The sequence below is a fragment of the Phalacrocorax carbo genome, chromosome 14, assembly GCF_963921805.1.
Source record: "Phalacrocorax carbo chromosome 14, bPhaCar2.1, whole genome shotgun sequence".
NCBI lineage: Eukaryota > Metazoa > Chordata > Aves > Suliformes > Phalacrocoracidae > Phalacrocorax > Phalacrocorax carbo.
The window spans coordinates 668,054-693,163 of record NC_087526.1 but is presented as its reverse complement, the minus strand read 5'-3'; the positions used below and the strand labels follow the sequence as shown (position 1 = coordinate 693,163).

General features: G+C 43.0%; 2 protein-coding genes across 4 annotated transcripts in view; one reads left to right on the top strand and one right to left on the bottom strand.

Moving 5' to 3' along the window:
* SLC9A8 (solute carrier family 9 member A8) overlaps nt 1-19,041 on the bottom strand; it is a 31,479-nt gene extending 12,438 nt beyond the window's left edge. Inside the window, exons 1-9 of one of the 3 annotated variants that reach the window (XM_064465177.1) lie at nt 18,924-19,041; nt 18,000-18,178; nt 13,356-13,436; nt 8,569-8,627; nt 4,937-5,020; nt 3,940-4,041; nt 3,226-3,260; nt 2,010-2,153; nt 587-740 (exon numbers count right to left, since the gene is read on the bottom strand). In XM_064465177.1, coding sequence (XP_064321247.1) covers nt 587-740; nt 2,010-2,153; nt 3,226-3,260; nt 3,940-4,041; nt 4,937-5,020; nt 8,569-8,627; nt 13,356-13,436; nt 18,000-18,030 — 690 coding nt within the window. In that variant the 5' untranslated portion in view covers nt 18,031-18,178; nt 18,924-19,041. Of the gene's footprint in view, nt 1-586; nt 741-2,009; nt 2,154-3,225; nt 3,261-3,939; nt 4,042-4,936; nt 5,021-8,568; nt 8,628-13,355; nt 13,437-17,999; nt 18,179-18,857 lie in introns of all 3 variants that reach the window. The other 2 variants (XM_064465175.1, XM_064465176.1) reach the window with 2 other exon arrangements.
* Nucleotides 18,893-25,110, top strand: part of B4GALT5 (beta-1,4-galactosyltransferase 5) — a 58,973-nt gene continuing 52,755 nt past the window's right edge. The window contains exon 1 of the mRNA XM_064465181.1: nt 18,893-18,975. The gene's annotated coding sequence lies outside the window, so the exon portion shown is untranslated. The remainder of the gene's footprint in view (nt 18,976-25,110) is intronic.

Below are 25,110 nucleotides of genomic sequence, written 5' to 3'. Positions count from 1 at the left end.
AAAGCAACAAAGGTGGCTGACTCAGAAGCAGCGTCCTTCCTCATCTCAGCAGAGAAGCTTCTGGGCTGTTTAGCAAGAATTCATGGAAGTGGAAGGGGCAAAACAGAACTCAGTGTAAATCCAAATAATACAGTAGCTGTATTCAGCTGCCTGAATATGATACATAGGGAGAAATGAGGTGGTCTGACGCAAAAGCCCTCGGGAAAAGCAGCTTTTTTTTCTTTTTAATTAACTGTATTATGTATGTAAAAAAGAAGCCATATGCTTATAAAAACGGATCAGTATTGAAATGGAATTAATATATTTTGAATTTACAAAGCAATTACCGTATTTTTATAACCCTCAAATATACGCAATATAAGTTACTATACAACATTTCAGACCTTAATTATGTTAATAAAAATTTGATGCAACTTTTTAATACATGCCCATCCACACTAACATAGAAACAAAATGAGCATGACAAAATCCTCAGCCAACAAAATAATGTCTAATACGAGATATCCCATAAGAAATGCCGGAGAAGATGGGAAAGAAAAAGACTATTAGAATGTTGAAGTTCCATTTATACATGTGTATCGCCAACATTCAAAAAGGATATTAATGCAGAAATAAGCCCAGTAAGCGTGCCAAGCGCTGCAGAGCCAAAGAACATCTTAAGAAAGTATCCCAGTGCCTGTAGAAAGGTTTGCCATCCACTTACATCCGACATATTTTCTCTTGTCAAACCTTCTGCTGTGCTAGATATAATAAAAAAAATATAAAAAGAAACAGTTATAAATTCTAAGCCTGGATCCAAAAATACCAAGCATCTTTTGAGAACAACAACAAAAAAGGCTTCCATTTCTTCATTGCTGCCACTCTTAAAAGGCTTTTACTGTGATACATATAACAAGAGGAATGTCAAAAGATGTTAAATCAAGTCTTAGTTAATCCCCAAAGGGAAACCTAATTCTGCTAAAACCCTGGAAATCCAGCATTGCTCTTCTGAAGAATCCCCAGAATGGCGTAAATAGGCTATAACAACGCCCAGTGTTACAACATAATTTTCAAACTCTGAGAAGGAAAAGAAAACACATTTTGCAGTGGTAAAACTCAGGGCATGAAAAAGAGAAGAGATGGATCGTGATCCTCAGAGAAAAAATGAATCTCTCATCAAATATTTAGGTGTGGATGAGAGACAAGAAGGTCACTGAAGAAAAACAAAGAGGCTCTTAGGAGGAAAGGGGGGAAATACCTTTGAATTTCAGGGATGGATTTAATAGAATTCCATGCAAAGATGACATGGATTCTAACTAGTGTTCCTTTTGCCTGCTGTTAGTCTTGATGGTCTTCCACAAAAGAACGACTGTATTAAAAGCAGTTAGTTCATTAAAAAATTACTCTAACTTCACTATCTTCTTAGTAGATCTACTCATTCTATACTTTCATAGTCACATCTATTGACTTCAGCAATTATATGAAGATACAGCCAATTTATTTATTTTTTTACAGTTTCAGCCCCGAAGAATTATCATGGGCAAAGGATAAGGATACTGGATGTGCTTCTTCCCTGCGATAGCCCCAGCGTAAATAGAAAACTACTGCATGGATGTTGATGTATCTCGCCCACCCCCCCCAACTGAAGTGCGACTGGGCACAGCTGCATATTTGGCAAGGTAAGTATTTTTGCGCAAGCCTGAAAGGACACATGTTGGTTTTCTGTTGTCAGGACCCTCAGATGGAAAGAAAGCTGGTAAACATATGGACTTTGAAAGCTATCAATTATCTGGGGTCAATGAGATGAGGCACTGAGGTAGTGGTAATAAGACATCCATTTACTGTCTGTGCAGTTTCTTATGGATTGCTTTTAACAAAGAAAAATCACACAAAATTCAGCAGCTTTGCACCAGAAATACATGATTTGTTCCAAATGAAGATGGAAGAATTACCATACATCTGAATAACTAATTAACAGAAAAAAATGTGGTTGCTGTTTCCATACACACGTGTGGTTCAATTGCACTTACTTGGTCAAGACAATAGAGACTGCATCATTGAGAATGCTTTCTCCAAAAACCAACATGTTAAGTACAGGGTCCACATTGAGGGCATTGAAAATGGCAATAGTAGCTACAGGGTCAACTGCAGATATTAAAGAGCCGAATGCAAAACTGGGAGAACACAAAACAAAAAAGAAAACTAGATGAAAGAAAAAAACGTACCTACTAAACTTATACGAACATCTAGTAACAAAGACGTTATGTGCTACAGTTTCTACACAGTGAGAAGTTATGCTCTCTTCCCATTTATAAGAGCTTGAAGTGACAAAGGGGAAGCTTTTGTTTTTCATTTACGGATATACCGGAAAGTTGTTCCCCAGCCAGAAGAGATGTTGGAGAAACACCCATCTCCTAGCTCTCAGTGTGTTACTCCAACTAAACAAGGAAAAAAAATCAGAGGAATGGGAAACCAAACAACTTTACAGACACAGCCCAAACCATGCACCACACATGCACAGCATTACCCATTCGGGAGAACTAGAGAGGAGCATTTAAAGGGAACTGCTAAAACTTCATTACTTTGGAATCCAAAGATGGACAATACAGAGGCAATGGGACTGTTCAGCTGTGTAAAGCCAAACACTGGAACAAAGTCAGGGAGATTTTTGCTATTCATGCATGTTTTACTTGTTATATTTCTTGCTTGCCACCCAATTTATTTATGGATTGAAACAGAAAACTGCTGTATTGGCTATACGATAAACAAACAAAAATCCCAAATAAACGAGGAACGAACTTTATTTGATGGTAGGGTGGTGTACTCCTAAAAACCTGATTATATCCTTTGCCAAGTTCTTGAAAAACCTACGTTATTGACACTGCAAAACTCATTCTGTCTTTTAAGAGAAGATTTGGACAAGGAAGTTATGCCCTTATCACATATAGATATATATTAACAATACCAACTAATCAAAGTTTACATATTTTAACTTTAAAGGTTGCTTAAAAAACCCAGTATCTTTCCTCTCTAAAAAAATCACTGAGCACAGAACATTATTTGGAAATAAGGGTGTAACAAATAGAGTTTAGAAGTGTTTGAGCTATTTAATTTCATACACCATGTTTAATCTAAGCAATCTAAACAATAACCAGAAGCACTGGCCAACTACAGTGCATTTGTTATATACAGTTATCTTGAAGAACACTTCATTTCATATACTACACCACCTCCCCAAGAGCTTACCTGTCTGTCATGTTGAGTTTATAAATTACATCAGCCTGAAAGAACAGGTAAAACATAAAAAACCAAAAATCACTATCAACTGTGTTTTTCTGCTGCTTTTAAAAATGAAAACTAGTCATCAAATCCTAAGTTCGTTACCGTGAAAAGAATCACAGTAGTGATGTTACTGCCTAACACTGCCCTCCAACAGTGATTACTGCTACAGTTCTGGCCACCCAAAATCAGGGAAGACCAGACGAAACTGGAACAGACGCAGGCGATTAGGGTAACCAAGGCATTCAAAGGAGTGGAAATCTGAGAGGCAAAGAGGAAAGTATGGATTGTTTGGCCTACCAGAACGAAATATGAAATATAATTATATATGTCTATATCTAATCAATGGGGAAACACCAAAGCAGAGAAGCAAAAAACAATATTGACAAAAGAACAAATAAGTTTAATACTGGAAATTAGAAGATTAGCAATCAGAATACAGGTTTTGGAACAGCCTTCCAATAGGAAGATTGTGTAAGTAAAAAAAAAGCAAGACAACTCAACTCTTAATTGCTTTTAACATGGAGCAAGCTGTGTCTATGGAAGGGGTTATATAACATTGCCTCTGTGATAGCAGAGAACTGGACTTTGTGACCCAGGAATTCACTTTCTCTGTTTGTCTGCTCTTGAAAAATGGACTTTCAAAGCACAAGCCAGATAAACTTAAGTGCTTGTTCTTACCTGGCCCAGGAAATAAATTCCTCCACCTACAATGAAAGCTGATATTGCAGTGCCAAATACAGAAAACAGAGTGATGGAACCAATGTTCTGAAAAAAATTACCCTGGAACACAATAATAAAGTAAATGAGTGAAAATTATCCAAGGGAAAACTCACTTTTGGGTTTGCATCTGAATTAGATTCTGATTCACAGCTGGTTTTCTGATAATAAAGCTTCATTAGTTTGGTACCAGGTACACAGGACATACACCCACACCATCTGCCTGAAGAGCCTGCTCTCCTGAGGACAACAGCAAATCCCTCTGACAGCCAGGGGAGGACATCAGTCTGGTACCCTAACACAAACCAGTCTTCAGACAAGCAGCTGGATATTCACCAGCAATTTACACATTACCCACCTGACAGAACTGCAAGTTAATCCACCTATTGTAGACAGGGCATATGAAAAAGGCTTGTAAACTCCCCAGTTGCTAGTCCACTTCTTCAGCTGTGATTTCATGACATTACTATCGCCCACTGCTCACTCCCTCCCCTGCAGTGCAGCTCAGGTAGGAAGGCAGCACGCAGGGAGGACCAGCACTGTGGGAAACATCCATGGACATACAGGCTCCCAGGCAAAGGGTGAAACCCTTGTACACATTTTCCTCCTCTTTAGCTATGGAGTGACCCCACCTTTCCCACTTCTGATCCTACTCCTTCCCACTTTGCCTCCTTCACATCAGTCCTTGTGCAGCTCTGATGAGGTAAGAAACCTCTCCAGCCAAGGGCAACCACCTCTGCGCAGCACCTAACACCTTGCCAACATTCACTTAACAGTAAACAAGCTACACTCCCTGCATTTGGAGTTGAAGAGCCTTAAATTTTGCACTCTCAATTCCCTGATGATTAATATGATGGAATTTAATGCAATTATTCTAAACTTCATGAAGATAACTAAAAGCAGAATGTGTTCCAAACAAAACCTCAGCATATAAAATGAGTGTCTGGCAGGGACTAACCTTGTGCAATGAATATCCAGATTCAAATATAATAGGTGGAAGCAAAAGCAGAAAAAACATATTTGGACGAAACATTTCTTCTTCCTGTAAAATAAAAATGAAATATAATTTCAAGGATATCATAATCATTGAAATAAGGTCAAACCTTCCAAAAGGGAAATTATTAAAAAAAAAACCAAAAACAAAAAACCAACCCTAAAAAAATGTTGGCAAATTAAAATGGCATTAATCTTTCTCCCTCCTAATCACAAAATAAAAGCTGAAGAATAGTAAACTACTCCATGGCTGCCACTTTTTTTTTTTTTTTAATTCCAGTGATAGAAATCTGGGCATTACTTATTTTAGATCACTGTCTACAAATAGGCTGCACAGGAAACACATTTTTTTTATGGCAAAGGAAAAGTCTGTTTCCACAAAAAGTATTCCCATTGTATCTCAGTCTCAGAATCTGTAAGGACTGTCAAGGAATGGTGACCTCTTGGCCACTGGTTTGAACATAACCTAGGTTAACCATGGCCAAGGGCAGTTTCACTAGAGAACTCAGCACCGACGAGCAGAAATCAGATCACCACCTTAGTACACTTGCGAGCGAACAGGCTCAGGATACATACTGCTGCCAGGAGTCTGAGGCTTGATTCTCCTTGGCAAATGTGATCTATGCCTGTAATTTAATGGTACTATTCTGACGCTCCCTTTTTACCACCAGAGTGATATAAATGAAGCCTACCATAAAGTACGATGTAATTTTTTTGTGACCTTACTCCTTGCCGCCTGTCACACCACTTGGCTAGCACTGCTTTACAGAGCTGTACTCCCAGACTGGCATCCTGCTTTTTTCTGCTGGCAGACTAAGCACAGAAGGCAAATTAATCACGTCTGAATGTGCCTCTCTCTCTTTACCCACCAGGCTCCCTCCTGGTCCCCACAGTTCTGAATACAGCAGAACTTGTCACCTTTGTAAGCAACGATTGATTTGTTTAGATCCAGGTTAAATAGCTGACTGACTGTTCTGTTGAAACACCAGCTTTCGAAAAAGAAGCTCTCATCTCTTGAACTCATTCCTATCTGTACCAGTGATAATCATCTTAAAGGATTTGGGGGACTTAGAAAATAAAACTCATCCTTTATACTGAAATGCTCTAGTCCATTATTCTGCACACACAATTCTGTGCGTCGATGGCTAACGCTACCTAGTTTCTGTCAATACAGTAACTGCACTAAAACCCCACATACTGATTAATTATCCTGTTTAAAAGCCCCTGAAAGCAGAGCTGGACAAGGTGAGAAATAATGAACAGGGAGGACTGCATCTGTGCTGCATTGAAGCAGAGACCAGTAAAGTAAAGCACACGGACTGCAATTATCAGCCATGCTAGCCGGCAAGAATCACCAGCAAGTACGAGGTCTGCTGCAGACGTAGTAAGGCATGACTGCAAGAAATTGCATTACAAAGTTCTCAGGGCAGGGCTGTGATCCAAGATTTGCTTTGTACATGGATATAGCCTGCGGTTAAATATCCTGGGTTTTTTCCGTCTCGGAAAAACAAAAATTCTCTAGTAAATTTAAAAACCTTTAAAACCATTTGATAAAGTACATAATAATTACTGATTAGGACACTGCACATCTGAAATTGTGACAGCCTATATTAAAGCCTAATCTTTAATACAGTGAAAGTAACTTAAATAAGCAAATAATAATGTGATTTCTGTGACCCTTTACCTTAGCTGACAACGTGAGCAACTGGATGCAGCATCCCCAGTGCCTCCCAAGATTTGACCAACGCTTACCAGAAATAAACTACATAATTCACTAGCTATGATCAATATTTCCTGTGTTTACGGAACCAGTGCTCAAATGAGAGTGTACTTGAAGCTTTCCTTTCTCTTCCTACATACGTGACCTTCTTCAGATTATTTTATTTAACCCATAAGAAGCTATTTTAAAATGCCAATTTTGTGGCTGTTTAACTGACTTTCAATTTTAAGTCAAATCCACTCCACACAAATCAGGAATGAAAAAAACACTAATTAGTGCACCACACACTGTTTCTAATAAGTAAATATGTAAAAAATGAAATATCACAACATGATTCTCGAACTATATAATTGCTTAAACGAACGTATACAGAATTAGTGTAGTTAGTTGACAAAAAAAGAAGCAGAATATGTAATTAAAAAGCTATATCTGATTGAAAACCTATGCATTTTCATGTATTTCAACTAAGGAGAAAAAAAAAAATCTTCCTTTAGGGAAATAACTGCCAAGAAATAATGAGCTGCAAGCTAGGATTAAAATCCACTACTCAGACCAAGATTTTCAGCTTGCTAATATAAATCCTGTTTAAAATTAGTAATTCAGAGCACTGTGATTTCATTGAGTTCACTGATCCAATCCTATTAAACTGTTTGATCCTAGGAAACAAAAATCACAATTCAAATACTGCAAGATTTTAAGTTAAAGCAGGAATAGTGAAGAGTTCATTGCTTTGATGATGTGGATAAACTGTAGGAGGCAACATCCATGCTTCACTGTAGACTTCACCCCTTGGAGACACTTCTGCCAGGATTCTCCCTCCCTGGGGAAGCCTCGCTAACTCCACACGTGCACAGATAAGACCTCACAGCATCACACACGAATTCGGGTTCTGGGGACCTCTGGAGGTGTCCGATCCAAGCCCCTGCTTAAAGCAGGGCCACCTCAGAGCAACTTCAGCTGCTCAAGGCTTTATCCAGCCAAGTTTTGAGTACCTGTGAGGATGGAGATTCCCACAATCTCTCTGGTCACACGTTCCTACATTTGGCTGCCATCACTGTTAACATTTTCTTCCTCATACCTAAGTCCATAAAGTGCCAGGCACCAGGACAAGGACAACCTTCTGCACAGAAGCTTTGCCTGTATTTTCTGCTGGAATTAAACCTCAAATCATGTTTTTGTCTCAGTCAGCGTGAAAACTGCTCCTTCTTCAGGAACGCTGGTTTTGGCAGCCTCTCCACAAGAAGCGACAGAGTACCCAAGAACCATGCCATGCTGACTGCATTGTTTTGTCAACTGTCTGCTCTTAGCACCAAGCTTTGTTGCAGTCTGAAGTATAAGTAAATAAAATAAGTAAATAACATGACTTTTAGCACAGCTATTCTGAAGAAGTGCTCCGTTTTACCTCTGTGAAACCTATGTTAACATCTTCAGGTGACATACGTGACTTTACAACATAACAAAACACTTTTTTTTTTTTTCTTCCTGTGAAAACACCTACAAAATTACCTCCAAAAGGAGGAAGAGGACTAAATACAGTCAAAAAGTATACAGAACAAATAACTGAATTGCTCTATTTTTTACTGTAACTGACCCCAAAGATGCCCGGTACCTTCTTCTACCATGTATCTAATAGGAACAGATTTGGTACTGTAAAAAAGATTATTCAGGGAAAAAAATATTGTGTAGAAAGTGTTCAGCAGGATCAGGACTTCAAATTGGTTGTATTATTATTTAAAACAAACCGCAAACTTTTGGCACCAAGTATAATGTACGTAAGTTTTTGGAATTTTCATCTGAAGAAACTAATATTATGCACAATCTTATTTTAAACATTTAATGATTTTTAATTGTAGAACAATGAACTGCTTCAAATATACCTTCCAGTTGGCCAGCTTTTGAGCCTCTATGATTTTTATAAAAGCTCCCATAAGGATACCTAGGAAAGAATGAGAAAACACTCTGAAATATTCACAAAGCACATCACTGTTTCCATTAACTGTTTATTGACTCTTGGTCAGCAAGGTTTTAAAAGCGATACCAAGGTGAAACATAAAGCAAGTCTTTCATTCCTAAATCACAACAACACAAAGTGGTTTTGGGTCTGATATATGAGTTTCCAATACATTACACAATTACATACCTTCCCTGCACAAAAGATCGTCACTCAGGATGTCCGAATAACGAACACGCATACTGAGAGTGCCGTGTTCATAGATTCATAAACGTAACAGGTTTAACTACTCAAAAATGCTTCTCATCTAAGCTGCATTCAAGTAGAATTCCCCCTTTCTTGCTAAAGAATCAGGAAGTTACGAGTTAGGTATCTGTGCGATAGCACAAAACCTTCCTGTCACTTCAATTGTTAACACAGCTTAAGTGAAATCAGTCTTCTCCACGGAAGTGGATTTTGTCCCAGTGAAATCATAGCACTTACTGGCAATGAAGTGGGCAACAAATTCTGATCAGGGTGGAGACACTGCGAGAACTATTTCCCAAATGAATTACACATCTTTTAAGTCATGTAGAAATACTAATTTGAGTATAAAAGAATTTTATCAGGGGTGTCGTGAACTCAATGGTTAAAGCTTATCATGCTCTTTGCTCCTATACATCTTCAAATAGATAAGACAGAAAACTCCAAACTAACAAGATTTCTTCTGGAAGTCATGAAGATAATTAATGAACTGTCATTAATTGCTTTCAAGGAGTTATGAGGAATTTGTCTTTAGTCAAATCCCAGACCTGTGTTTCTGCATAGCTGTGTTCTATTATTTACAGAATGGAGACTTCATAGTCAAATACCGGGATGTAGAAGCGAGATACACTGAACGAAAGGTAAAAAGTGGCTGAGAATCTTAAAGTATGCTTTCCTGTAACTCATGTGGTTTTGTTCTCTCATGCTGTAGCTATCAAAAGAGTCTTACAAATAGCATCACATGGATTACTCCTGATGGATGTGTCATACACAAAGCCATGAGGCTTAAGCCGTCTTTCATACAAAAATGTGTGAAGGCATCGGTCCCAGGGGACAGAAATAACTGTTCCATGAAATAGTTTATATGGAGAGGAAGAGCAAAACATTAATGAAGGAACATCAAAGGTCTGCTGTTCTTTGAGGGAGGACAGAATGCAGATACAGCCACTCACATGCCCTACAAACACAGGTCTCGGTACTAGCAGTCGGGCTTTCCATTCTGGGATGGAAGCTCTGTCAGAAGCCAAGGACGTTTCTGACTTTGGCAGAGCATCAACATCATCTTCAACTGGTATTACTTAACAGGAAGTTTATGTGGGGGAAAACCAAACCACAACAACCAGAGCCTACACATCCAAAGGCACAGACTTCAGGAAGGATACTTCCTCAACAAAATTCCAGTATTTTATGAATTAGTATCGAGAGCCCTCACGTAAAACTATGTTTCAAGGGGAGTTAAAGAGAATCCCTTAACTCACTTCTGCATTGGAAATGCACCAGCGTCGCTTTGTGAAACTGGACCCTGTGAGTAGGCCAACCGTGGCCTGTGGGCTACAGGCTGGACATCCTGATCCTATGAGCTCAGGAGGCTTAAGCAAAAGGCCAGTCTCAATCTCTTTTTTTAGAGGAAGACCTAATCACAGACTGACCCCAATAACAGCATCACAGACAGACGAGGCCCCTTCACGGTATCAAAAGTTAAATGAATATCAATATAAATGTAAGGCAACAGCAGAGGTTAAGGGAAAGGGATGAGCCTGAATCACACAACTTATACCTTTATATAGCACAAGTTACTTCAGCTGCACATTACACACAACAGTACTACTAAACTAAGATGTCGCTAAGCAAAGTCACGAAAGAGCTGCACAAAATAAATCCATCACCAAGAGGGTTTAACAGTAGCAGACCAAACTTTGATACCAGTTTTTAAAACCTGTCCCACACATCTTTACAAACTAGTCTTCTTTTATTCCTAGATTAATGAAAGCAGGGTTTGTCCCGCTGGTTCCATCTACTAAATCAGGTAGATCAGTTTTGTCAAGGGGCTAACTGGAAAGCTAAGCCTGTAAGAGTTAATCTAAGCCTCATTCTTTTGAAAATGTTATAGGAATTTTCTTATTACAACCAATCTTTATTTTTCCTGAAAACATCTTAAAACTCAATTAAAAAAAAAAAAAGAGAAACACTCTTCTGGCAACTGTTTTTACCAACAGCATTCCAGTAACATTTAAGGACAAAGATCAAAATCCAGCCTTAGAGAGCGCACTCCCATCCTGACCATCAGAGGAGTAACAAGCCCTAGAAATTGTAAAACAGAGGCTTCTGAGCAGCTTAGACAATAGGAGGAAAAACAGTTGTGAAAATCATACTTATCTCCTCTGCTGCCATTTTTATTAGCCTTCAATAACTGCCTGAGAACATCTGCTTAATTCACAAGTCAAAACAGGACACGCCTCACTTCTGGCGCTGCTAGCAAAACCGGATACTTGAAACTCAAGCTGTGCTCTTTGCAGCTGTGTAGATCATTACCAGTAACAGAGGTTCACTGACGAGCAATTAGCTTGCAATTCCAATGATTATTACAGATGCCACGTCCTGTCAACAGAGCTGACAGTAGTTTAAATATGACTGAGTCAATAAACTAAATAAATAAGGCTTAAGTGACACAGGACATCTGTTACCTGGGCTGCCATTGGGTATAACTCTCTTGACTTAATGGAATTGCATTTGCTGGTATCACCTCGTCTGGTTTGGCTGACAGACTACAGCTACGCTGTGGTTTGCAGCAAAAACCAAACTGTGCAAGCTTCCTGCATGCCCTCTATGTGAAAATACGAGAGATGCAATGCTGCTCCTTCTTATCCATCCTGAGTAGCAGCCCCAGCACAAAAACTTACAAGTTCCATGAAGATGGTTTTGTTGGGGCTGACAGGAGCACAGAACATACCAGCGCAGCTAAAATCCTTGTCCTGCTGCTGAGATGCCAAGAACAAGAACCAGAAAGGGAAGAATGTCTGTGCCTCTGCTGCTCCCTGCAAAGCTCGGCAGGAGCAGTGATGCAAGCTTGCCTAACACCTCAGCTCAGCGCTGCCCAGTAGCTGGCCTGGGGCAGGATGTAAGGAATGATAGTAAAGAAAATCCAAAACTACGCCAGCAAGAGCAATCAATATACTGCTGCATTTTAAATTGGGTATTATGCTTAAATTCAGATTAGCTATTTAATAACAATGGTAACTAACATGATTAGAAGGCAAATTAACACCTGTCACCTGGACTTTTTGTGTACAAAGAGGAGGGATACTGAAGGGATAGTAATGTCCTTTTGGAACGTTTCAAGACACTAGAAGGTACACTACACAAGACATCTCACCTGTCCACGGGAATAATGTAAGAAGGGAAGGAAAGAGAAGTGTGTCATTAGTGACTCTAACACTGCACAGTTTCTGTGGGGATGACAAAGCAAGTCAGGATGATCTGCAGCAGCTCTGATCTTTCTGTGTCACACTATGGTAGACAGAAGCATGAACACGCGGAAGTCTGATGGATGCTGCTCCTGTAAAGAGGAGGTGTGTCTGCAATACCCAGGAAATCCACATCAGCACTATGACAGATTTCTTACAGGTCTATTTGTTTTTCAGCTGCATAGAAATACCGAAACTCAAACAGGGCCCTGCAAGTGAAGGTCTCTTTAAGCTTCCATACCTTCCACTATGCTAATAATGTGATATGGTCTGCATCAAATAGCTATCTAAAAATTCAGGGAGTCATGCCTGCGGGAAAAAATATTTTTCTTTCTGCTACGTAACAGCTCTAAGATCTTCTCAATCTAGCACCCAAGATGCAAGAATATTCCTGTTCTGCAGAAAGCATAAGGAACTGACCAGCACCAGAGAGCTTATTACCTCCCATTGAGAAACTGTGAAAATACGGTTAAGAAATATGATAGAAGAAGGTATCAGAGAGTACAGCAGGCAAAGCCCAGGAGAAACACAAAAATCTACCTGCTCCACAAGTATTATGCTCCTCCACACTATGTTAGAATTCCAGCTAAGCACCTTTTCTCTTTTTGTTTTATTTTTAGAACAGCTGGCAGCGAAAGTGTCACTAGTAATACAAGCAAAAATATCAGATTCTTGTAAACAAGTTACAGACCAGGTTCTTTAAACATTATGTTAGACAGTATGTAGAGAAAATAATAAATGTATTTGGCCTGATTTCCTCCTCATTTACACATTTATAAATCAGAAGCAAGAGCACAGAAGAGCTCTTGTCATGGTACTACGTGGGTAGTTTCTCGCAGCCCAGGCAAGTTTTCAGTATGCAGTTACAGTCCCCAGCTGGATTAAAATCACACATACAGACATAATTCTACTGAAACTCATACAAACCCATGTACTGCTTCAAAAAGAAGGCCAGAACCTCGCTGCCAGGGAGTGGTGCACTATCTTGTCCTACAGTGCAGGTGCAAAAACAGTGTGCAAAAGCTGCCAGGGTACTTAGGTAGTGACATCCCTATAGTGCCTATACGTGTCATTTTACTGGGCAGTCTATGCATTTAATTCTATGAGTTTTCTGCGTCTTTTCTAGTGATGGCTAACACATCACAGAGCATTATTTCAAGTACAGACTACTGAGAGTCCCTGAATTAACACACAAACTCAATATAAAAACGCCATGGTTACTCACCTAAAGAAACAACAGCCACACTCTCTGGTAAAAAATGAAGTCGGTATTTTATCAGCAAATGCACCAATATGATGCAGATAGCTGTGAAGGGAAAAAATAAATTGTAGATTCATAAGTGTCAGAAGAGAATAAAATATACGTTTAAGTAGTATTTCTAAAATACACGCAGCAAAACTTCTCCTAATGATTTAGTAGAAATCCACTAATGCAAGTAACCAAATTTCAGTTCAAACCTAACTTTCACTGAAGTACATAAATGGATCTACCAAAGACAAAAAAATAACTAAGGCAACTTTTAGGCCTTAAAATTATCTTCTAAAATACCAATATTACTACTTTTAGAGCCTGATTCAACTTACAGGAAAACCTTCTCTGAGCAGAAGCTGTAAAAAAATGTCAGTTATATAGAATACACTGGTTTAATTACATTTTTTGTAAACATTTCCTATTTTTTAAACGAACCATACATGCACACATGGCCTCAATTAAAATTTCAAAGCTACACACTTTCACTTCTGAGTCCCTCTGAGCAGATGGGCTTTACCCAAATGGGTAATCACAGAATCAGAAAGATTATACTGGAGGGGGTCTCTTGGGGTCATCTCGTCCAGCTTCCTGCTCAAAGCAGGGCTAACTTCAAGTCAGCGAAGGTCTCCCAGGGCCTCGTCCTGTCAAGTCTGAAAATCTCTGAAGACAAAAAAAGTCGCAACCTCTCTCAACCCCAGTTCCAGTACTTAAGTCTCATGGCGAAGAGTTTTCTCCTCTCCAATCCACACTTCCCTTGTTGCAAGCTGTGACTGGTGCTTCGTATTCCTTTGAGCACCTCAGAAGCGTCTGGCTCCACAGCCTCTGCACCTCCCTTTCGGTGGGGCTATGAGGTTGTAGAACGTATAATCATTTAAATATCCTGGCTCTCATAACAAGCCTCTTATCCAATTCTTATCCAAATCAGCAAGACACATTTACTGCTGAGCACTGCTGAAAGTTAAACCAGTAAGGGAAAATGACCAGTGTAGAAAAACACAGAACAGATTGGGCTTGAAGTTAAAAAAAATTTAGAATTTAAATCTGATGCAACATTCACTTATTGTTTTTAAAAATTCAATTTTGTACTGTAGTAACGTATGTCACCCAGCAGGGAGGAAGTCTATGTCTCACAACAAAAACAAAGGTGACAGCAATATGAAAATCCCGTTACAACCTCTATGCCAATGGTAAAGGCAAACTACAAAGGATCTTTAGCAGATCTGGGTACCACCCACAGATATGGTTGGAAGATACGGCTTGATTCTTCTAGAACTACTGCAGACAGGACTATAAGAACCAAATAATCCTGGATTATTAAACTCCTAACAGTTTTGATCTGAATATTCCCCCCAATGAAAGTACAATTGTTCTCCCAGTTCAATTTAGCTCAGCAAAGGGTCAAACAAAAAAATCTGGGCTGCTTGTCTGTAATACATGAATACATACATGTATTTTGCTCTATTTACTAACAAACCATTCTGCAGTGGCCTGGGATATAAGCTATATTACTGCTCATGTTTTGTCAGAAAGCAACTGAACTCAAGCAAAGTCAATAGCATTTTATATACTGGAATCAAATTGTGGCCTGTTAATAGCAGCAGAGACTGCTTTAAACTGTGTATTTGAGAAACCCAGTCATAACTGCAATGGGAATCTTCATTCTCCGTGCTTTGTGCCTTCTAAGTGTCTGTGACCCTCACCCTATTTCAGCATGGGCAGCACAGTGCCAGGCCACGATACAGCAGCACACATTTTGAACTTGGGAATGAACTAGCTTCTCAGAACTCCTTCCAGGTCTGACCTCCCTCTAGTTAACTAAAAACCAAACTGCCGCTCACAGATGGTTCAGAAGAGCGCTTTCAATTTACAGCCTGAAAAGGTACAAAATGGTCCACAAGTAGTTCTGAGCACCGGCATGGTTTGCTGGATCGCACCACCTGTGAACTACTGGGGTCTACAGCATGATCTGCATTTACAGTGTCACAGGAAAAAAGTACAAACCTCATAAATACAAATACCACTTCCATCGTCCTACTCCCCAGTACAGTGCTAAGGAACAGGTATCTCACCGATGCCTGCATTCTCCTAGTTATCTCGTACACGCACTTCATACACAACATGGTGAGCATTTCGTTGACATGCACTTGAGTAGATGGATGGGCTTACAAACTGAGCAAGGACTCACGAAAAACAGTAATAATTGCTCAGTTACTGGCATGTAATTTGTTCCGGGCCAAAGCTGTGGGTTCGGAGTGACCAGCAGGGATGGCTCCATTCATGAAGACTGGCAGGGGTCCCTTCCCCACATATTTACCCAACTTGCCCTCCACAATCTTTATGATATTGATCAATCAGTTCTCAAAACACCCGAGTTTACAGTACAGTACTTTAATGCAGACTCAAACACATGTTTACTTTAACATGCTGTACTAGAAACTGCAGCAGTTCAGAAGCTGACCAACAAGCAACTCAACATTTGGCTGCCAACTGCCCAACAGACTATGGGAGCAATAGCTTCATCACGTATCCTGAGCAAAATTTTATTTAGCCATCAGTCAGTATTATTGAGCTTCATAGCAATTTCCAGTAAAGACATCTAGGACTACTGCATTAAAAGCATTCTATACTGCTCTTTGGGATAGATCCATAAAGGCATCTGGACATTACGGATTTCCAGCAAACTCCAATGCAAGCACAAACACGGTTTCTATTTAGCAGACCTAATCACCAGCTCCTTTCTACCACCTTTTGACTACTTTGGCAATAAAACAAAAAGCAACCATAGTCTAAGAAGTAACTCCCACCACCATAAATATTACAGCAGCCTGGTGTATTCTTTAGCTGTTGGTCACCCATTCCTTGTGTAAGGCTGCTCAGCGCGTATCTGGCAGCAATCATCTGCTCCAGGAACTTGCATGTATCGGGAATATACCAACCAGGCAAGAGGCTGGAAAAAGCAGTGTTCCAGACAAGCTACAAGAACATTTGAGTGTCTCCTTAAGGAAGAGCACAGTAAAAGCATATAACAGAAGGGAATTCATAGATCACATGAACATGGCAAAATAGAGGTATGACTCTGAAAGTGAAGCAGTCTTTGAACAGATAAACAAGCCGCAGAAATCTCGGATCAGAGACTAGCTCATGCTACTCCAGGCGCTTTAAATTTACGGCTTTGCTTTGACATGACACAGCTCAGAACGGATCTGCATCTGGGTCTATTCCAGTTCAGAACATTTTAAAGGCTCACAATATCCAGACTGAAGAGTACTGCAGACACATTCATTTTCACCCTTCCTACACGCTTAAGTTGTAGATTATGAATGGGAATAACTGTGAACAATAAGCTTTTATACTGGCTTTACTTTGTTCAGGGAACTCCCCTGTCCTGAGGGTGATGCTTTTAAGATCCATCAAGCTATCAGATTGGCATAAATAGGCTAGAACACAGCCAAAAATACATAGCTCTGTTCTTAAGTCCTAGGACTCAGTTTTACCATGAATGGGCCTTTTAAAATCCACGAGACACACATATTCAGACATTTTATTTTAATCTGAGAAGTTGTCTGATCTACTGCACTTTGCTTTGTTCTTTCGTTTCTGTTCAAATTCTAAGATGCAACTGACCTCTGGGAAAACACTAACCTCTTTCAAGACAAACAAGATACTTTAGAAATAAGCAGAAGCCTTCTACTTTTTGCTGCACTTTATAACAGGTATTTATAGGAGACAACATTTTATTTTCTTTACACCCAAATGATTTGCAGAAGTTTCTGCATTGCTCTCAGCTCCGCACCTATTGTCTTCTCCCACTTGCTACTGGAAAGAGTAACCACTTACAAGGCTAGGTGACCTGTCTGTCACAGAGTGTTCTCTCAGTGTAGCTTGCTTTAGGGAAACCAAGCACACATACAAACCCTTAACCCTCCATGAGCATTTTGTTATTGTTACAGTTTTGACTAGAGCGTTGCTCTAAGCAGATGGTAAGAGATAAGTATATTCTATTAAAGAAACATGACAGCCCAGACTTACAGAAAAGTTGGGCAGGCAGCTGCCATTCAAAACGCCTATATGTGTACAGCGTTAATATAACTACAGCAATCTTGGTGTTATTATCATACTCTTGCAGGAATGTAAGAAAGTAAGGAGAGACAGAAAAATAGATCCTGAACTTTAGTACTTGTGCATATAAATCCAACTGCCTTCTACTGGCTTATGTAACAGAATATCTAAGGGCTGTCCAGAAGCACTAGCAGTAGCTAAATTGACATCTGCCTAGTACACCGTCCTCAAAGACAGCTGCAAGCACCATGGGGTACTCTGACAGTGTCATCTTCATACACGAACACACACCATGTGTTTGATAAAAAAGGCCAAGCCAGTTAAATATCTTGTTTGCACTTTGAGACCACAGCGAAAGGGTTTGCAATGGTCCACAGCTTTGGGAGGTTCAGGCAATAATACACCCAACTTTCTAAATCCCTATGCCTGTAAAATACTCCACTTCATAGAGATAAAACCAGAGGAGAAATAAAATGCCATGATTTTGAAAGCTAGCCTACGCCCTCAGATACAGAGTACAAATAACAGAGATCAGAAGACTTTCAGTTCATCATTCACCTAAAACAAGAAGACTAAAAAAAATTGTCATGCCACTAGATTGCTCCTCTTGCTGTGCTTGGACTCCAGTCTGAACTGGAAGGATAGGTTTAGCAGGTGTAGGTACCACCAATTTGGTAGTAGCAGCCAGCGTAGTGTGGAGGGTGACATTGATGACTTCATGGGTGGCATTTGCAGACCTGTCAGGATAATACAATACATGATTATACTGGACAGGAGCAGCACAATAAAGACTTAGCTTAAAAGACATGCATACACGAAACAGCCACCGGGCCACACCGAATTCGTACTAATGCACAACATGTTAAGGCTGCTTTTCAAAAGTGGGCTCCGATCACAAATACTGGTAGTTCAGATTCACGGAGCTGATTATTGCCGAGTTCCTTCACGCACTGCAGACCATTCTGCGCTGCAGCTTGGGACGCTGGTGAGAGCCCGACACTGGGGGATGAACCAGCCCGCGTAGCCCGCCGAGCGCCGCACACCCGCTGTGCCGGAGCCACGGCACCGCGGGCGGCGAGACTGCGGCGGGACTGCCCCGGCCAGCCCCGACTGCCCCCCGCGGGCAGGGCCGGCCTCCCCCGGCGGGCAGGACGCTCCTGCAGCCCCTCCGGGGAGCCTCAGCCCGGGGCAGGCCCAACCCGCCGCGCTGAGGGGCGGCAGGAGGGGCTGCGGACACCGCCCCGCCCCACAGGCCCCTGCTGCGCGGGGAGGCGCCCCGCCGGGCACAGGGCAGCGCAGCTCTACCCCGGAGGCAAGGCCTTCCCACCGGCAGGCCCGGGGGAGCGGGCCAACCCCGACCGCCGCCCGCGGCCCGCCCGCCGCCGCCGCCGCCGCCGCCGCCGCCGCCGCACTCACTCCGCCATCTTGCCGGCCGCCAGCTTAAACCTCCTACCGCGCTCCGCCAGGCCGCCCCGCACGCACCACTTCCGGAGCTCCTGGGCGGCACTCTACCGGGCGCGCCCGCGACTCTATGGTAGGACCGGGGATGGCCGTGGGGGCGAGAGTGCGCATGTGTGCGGAAAGGCTGACGACGCCGGCGTCCTTCTGCGGGCGCGTGATCTGTGAAGGGGGGAGGGCGGGGGCTGTCACGTGAGGGGGGCGGCTGCGCGCGCGCGGGCTCTTCTGCTGTTGCGTGGCGGCGCTGCGTCGTCGTGCCCTCGTGCTGCGGTGTGATGTCACCCATGTCCCTCAGCCATCGCTGCCCGGCCCCATGTCCCTCAGCCATCGCTCAGTGGCTCCCTGTCCCTCAGCCATCGCTGCCCGGCCCCATGTCCCTCAGCCATCGCTCAGTGGCTCCCTGTCCCTCAGCCATCGCTCAGTGGCTCCCTGTCCCTCAGCCATCGCTCAGTGGCTCCCTGTCCCTCAGCCATCGCTGCCCGGCCCCATGTCCCTCTGCTGCCATCGCTCAGTGGCTCCCTGTCCCTCAGCCATCGCTGCCCGGCCCCATGTCCCTCAGCCATCGCTGCCCGGCCCCATGTCCCTCAGCCATCGCTCAGTGGCTCCCTGTCCCTCAGCCATCGCTGCCCGGCCCCATGTCCCTCTGCTGCCATCGCTCAGTGGCTCCCTGTCCCTCAGCCATCGCTCAGTGGCTCCCTGTCCCTCAGCCATCGCTGCCCGGCCCCATGTCCCTCAGCCATCGCTCAGTGGCTCCCTGTCCCTCAGCCATTGCTGCCTGGCATCATTCCCACTGCCCAGCGGCTCTTTGTCCCTCAGTTCCCATGGCCTTGCGCCTTGTCCCTCAGGCATTCTCTGCCGGCTCCTGCATCAGCCACCATTTCCAGGCAGCTCCTTGTCCCTCAGCCGCAGTGACCCAGTAGCTCTTTGTCCTTCGGTCGTTCTTACATGGTAGCTCCTTCCCCACTGCTTTTGCCTGGCTGCTTTCCCCTCAGCTGCCCTTGCCCAAGCTCATAAGTAACCTCTTGTGCTTAAACGGAGACTGAGGTCATGGTGGTACAGGGTTATTGCTGCAGAAGGTGCACTGGAAACCTGGGTATAATGACTGCAAAGGTGTGCTGAAGCATCACGTCAAAATATTCTGCGGTGCCTAAAAGAAGGAAATAGATCCTGACTTTTTTAAATAAGACATGTTCAACCTGCAGCCTGCAATGCCCTAACTCTCTCCCACTGGCTGAGCAGGCCTGGGTAAGTGCACAGCTGATCCATGGTCGGCTTTCACTGCTCAACCACAGGCTGAGAAACTAGAGTGAAAATAAAGTGCCAAATTAGCATTTATCCGGTTACCATCAAGCTGAATCAGGAAGCCACTGCTTCAAAATCAGTGTCAAAATTGCTCTTGAATTAAAATACTGTCGAGCTGTCAGCCTTATTTGGTGTAAGTTCCAAATGCCCTCCTCTGGCACAGGCTGCTGCTGTGACTTGGGTCTCTAAGCTCCCCTGCACATCAGTTCTTACCTGGAAAATGGGGCTAATTAGTACCTCTCAGCTTATAAAGGCAGTCATGGACATACATACATCCAGCCTATAAAAGTTTCAGATGCTGGGGTGACAGGCACTATGGAAACAAATAGCATAACAGCATCACATGCGTTTCTGTTCGTTTCTAGTTCGACTTCCTCTGGGAAAAAAAAGGGGGTTGTACCAAGAGACACACTGTTTTGTACACCTCAGGTTGTTTTGAAGGCCCTTTAGAATATCTGCTGTGCGCTTTAGTCAAAATGAAATTGTAGATCCACGGCACTGACACACTGGCACTCATGTGATCTGTCTCCATGGAAGTAAAAGCCATTCAAATAGGTACGAACATGCATGAATTTTAAAAAACAGTGAGATTTGGGCAGCAGCTGTTTTTGTGTCACAGGTGGGCAGAGCCAGAGAAGGTCTGATTTCCTGTAGTGAGACTAAACCCACACCTCCTTCTGATGTGTTTTTGTGGTGACCTACTTAGATAGTCGTTTTACAGTTATAACCAAATATTTTTTCCACACTGGCTAATTTCCGACAATCTGCAGTTTGCTAATCCCCATCCTCTTTAACTCATTCTCTCCATCCCAGTAGTGTTTGGGACAGTTTAGAGTGCACGACTTCAGCTTAGGCATATTTGATGTGGCGCACTTAAAGCTCACTGGTGCCAGCGAAAACTGAGGATGACACTTTGCAAGGAAGTGCAAGCTGGTTTCCAGAGTTGACATGCACATCTTACTCAATTTGGAAACTGGGGGGACTGTGGGCTTCCAACACGTCAGAAGGTCAGGCGCTTCTGCTCCTTGATCTCAATTTTCACAATGATCTGGAGTGGAGATTATGAACACCACTTCATCCATAAATAATGAAGCTCAATCCAGAATGTGTTACACTGAAGCTGATGAAATGTAGGAAATTTCCTTGTAAATACTGTCTTCCTGTTTTGTGCAAAAATTAAAATTCAGAGTTTGCCAGGCCTTGGCCAGTTTCAGTATTTGTGAAGTGCTCCAGATGTGCTGTGTGAAAACACCAGAGGGTTATGGAGGGTCATTTCAGTACAAACAGAGACTCTAGATGTAGCTGGTTGCTAAAAGGTGAATTGTCGGTATTTCCCTTGAGAACGTCTCTAAAAAGAAATCAGTCTTCTGCAAATTTGCATGTTTTTAGCTCATAATAACTTTGGGGTTTTTTTTCTTGTGCTTTTCTGGGAACCCTAGTGAAAATGAAAGAAGTTAAATTGAAAGGGATTGGGGGAGAACAGGTAGGAAAGTGGCACTGAAGGACAGTGGGGCCACATGCATCTCACCTCTGCGCAATACGGCTCGTGCTCTGGGTCATACGACAGAAAGACGCTCCCCCGCTGTGCAGCCCAGTCCTCCTCACCCGGTCCTTGTCCTCTCCACTTAGCAAACAGAGAAAAAAATCATTGAAAGGCACATCTGGAGAGCTCTGGTCCAACCTCTTGCTCAAAGCAGGGCACACTTCAAAGTTCAAGGAGGTTGCTCAGGGCCTTGTCCAGAGAAATTTTGAAAATCTCTAAGGATGGAGAATCCTCAGCTGCCCTGGGACGGCACCGTCTCAGGGTGAGGAACATTTTCCCTGTTGTGCAGCTGGAAGCCCCACTGCTGTACTGCATAACTGGTGCCTTTTTTGTTGTGCAGCTCTGACAGGTCTGCTCCTCCTCCCTGTAGCCCTCTTCCTCCGTATCTTATAGCCGTGCCTGTGCCGCTCTGCGTTAGAAGGAGTAGCTGCATCCATCTGCAAGGGCAAAGCTGCTCTGCAGGTGGTGGAAGAAGTGGAGCCATTGCAGCAGCGTAGGTCGGGGAAAAGGGCATGGCTGGAGTCGCGTGTAACCTTCATCGGTCTCGATGGGCTCTTGCAGTTGTCAGCAGAGCAACGTGCAATTCCGTATGAGGCTGGTGCAGAATAAAGACAATCTTAAAACTATCTTTCCTAGTCACTCGAGTTTTGCTTGATGCAAAGAGCAGGTCATCTGGCCTAAGAATGAAGACCAGAAATTTTTAGCTGTTTTGCTTTCTCTTTCTTTTTTTTTACTTTTGTTTAGCTTTGGGCTTTTTTTGGTTTTGGCCTTGGCCTCATTTTTTCAGTTGGTTTTTGTTCCTCCAGTCTTTCAACTGGCGCGGTCGGGAAAATCCGCACTCGGTTTGTTTTACTGGCCTTGTAGCTGTCATGTGCTTTTAATCATGAGAGGTTGATGCGGAGAAGGGATGACTGCAGATGTAACTCTTCCGGGTGTGAGCTGACCTCCTCCTCACTGTGCCTGCTGGCCCTGGCCAAAGGGGAACCACAGATGGGTGTTGGGGGCCATGGGAAGGGTTCAGGAAGGGACGTGGAAGGAAGGAGGATTGAGCCAGGGAAGTAGAGGCCTGGGAACCTAGAGAAACAAACCCTGAACTGAACCTCACAAAAGCCAGGATCTGAAGGGAAAAACAAAGAAAAGGAAAAAGGTAGAAGGGGGACAAGGATCACAGGGACCCCTGGAGGAGCGGCGAGCATCACGGTGGCTGCAGGGGTCAGGGGCTGCCGGGTGAAGCAACCGTGTGAGAAGAGGAAGCCCCAGGTCCCCAGGAGGTGCAGTTAGCTAGCCACTGTGAATTGCCACGTTTCCACCGAATGACGAGTTGTCCCTCAGAGCAGCGCACTGTGGGTGAAGTAACCACGGGTGATATCGCATTATAACGTCTAAAATGTTCTGCGTGAGGAGGTGGCGACTTTCCTGTCTCACCTCTGACTCACCAGCAGGAAATACCACTGCTTGCTTTACCTGTTGTTGCCACTGAGAAGGGGTAGGTCAGGCTTACTACCACTGGGATAGCCACTGAACGAAACGCCGCTTTAGCATTGCTGTACAGGTGGTTTGTCAAAGGCTTGGTCGCAAGAGAAAGTAATCATTTTGGTGGGAGGCCTTTCGGACCGATTCTCACTCATGGTTTTCTGATGCACGTCTACTGAGCATCTGTTGATTAATGCGTGCGCTGAATGTTGCTTTTAATAGATGCCAGGAATTTCACAGTTGTTTAAGCTCATCTAAGGTGATGTGGCTGTAGGTAACATAGTGTTTAGTTTTAATTCTTAAATTATACAGGGCAGCCTAAATAGATAGCTATGTGGAACACGGAGGGCAGGCACAGATGAGTAGGTGCCAGCTGTAACCTTGAGCTGGGAACAGGGGAAGACACTAATTTACAGGCACAGGACTTTCTTCTCTCTTACAAGTGGAGGCGTGAGCTCTACAGAGCAAGGGCATGCCAGTCGTACTCTAGGGAGTGGGTTTATCAGTTAGGGCAGTCTTTGGCCTTGGAGAGATATGGATTAATATTTAGATTATCTGTAAACACTGTGATCTCAGGCAGGTTGAACACTAACCCTTGATTCAAGTCCTTCTCCTGAAACGGAGAGCACTGAACTTCCTCCTGCAGGTAGTTAGACAGTGGGAGGAGCTGCCAGATATTGTAGGGAAGGTGGAAGTGCTTCACCTAGGTTTACTGTAGAACTATCCTACAAGTATTCTAATATCTCAATCACCTTTATAGCTTGGCTTTATACTAAAAATAAAATATTTCCCAGGGTGTGGAGAGGGCTTCAGCTCTAACCTCACCTGAAGCCAGATTCTAATTCTGGCATGGAATATGGTATGGGCCAGACAACAAGACGAGCCTGGGATTTCAAAGATGTCAGGCAAAATCAGCAATATCAACAATATCAAAATCAGCAGTGGCCTTAAAATGGCACTATCTGTAGGCTGTGCATGAGGAAATGCCTATGGCTACGGCACTGAAGTGGCAACAGGGCACTTACTGCTTAGCAAAGACCTGCCTTTTGGGGGCTTCTTCACCCCCCAGCGTCAGCTCCATCACAGCTCCTGAAGATGTTGGCAGGCTGGGATGTGAATGCTGGGGAGCTGCATTGGCCTGGAAACAATCTCTGTGCTAAAAGATCATCTCCTCCTACTCCCTTCTCTCGATTTTCCTGCACTCCAGTATGAGACTGAGAAAGAGAGAACTGATTGTATGTTAAAAGGAAGGATGAATGGTCTTTGTTATCAAAATCAGGACATTTATTTATTATACAGGTGAAGGTTAAGCGTGCTGCTAAGAAGGTAGGGAAAGGGTCAGCCATGTAATTTGCTTGCTTATTGCTTTTGGGCAGATGGGAAGGATTCTCTTAGGCTTACTGATTAAATGCTAAAAATTGTTTTAAGCCCTTCACTATATAGATTTGTTTTTATAGCTTCTTAATGTATCTTAATATATATAGCATCTTATTCTCTTGTTCTCCAGATATATGCAGTAGGCATACGCCTGTGTGCATACATACACACACACACTTATGTGTATAAATATAAACAAATATATAGAGAGACAAATTCCAGGCACAAGTTCTCAGCAGATAATGCCTCTCCTGTTGCTTGGTTTCTTTGCTTTTCATTTCATGTTTTGCCTGTTTTTGACATGCTAAATCTGGAGTTTATACAGGAGGAAGCAGTGGCAGAGGGAAGCACGTCGTGTGGCTGTAGTCAGCCCAGGAAGCCATGCTGCTGTAGCCCGTTGCCAGAGGTTGTGATCTGCCTGAAATGCAAACAAGCGGAATGGAGTCAGCCTTTGGGAACAGGGACCCAAAGGGCGGCAGGAGGGGCTGTTCCTAAGGACGCTGTCATGTCACCTGC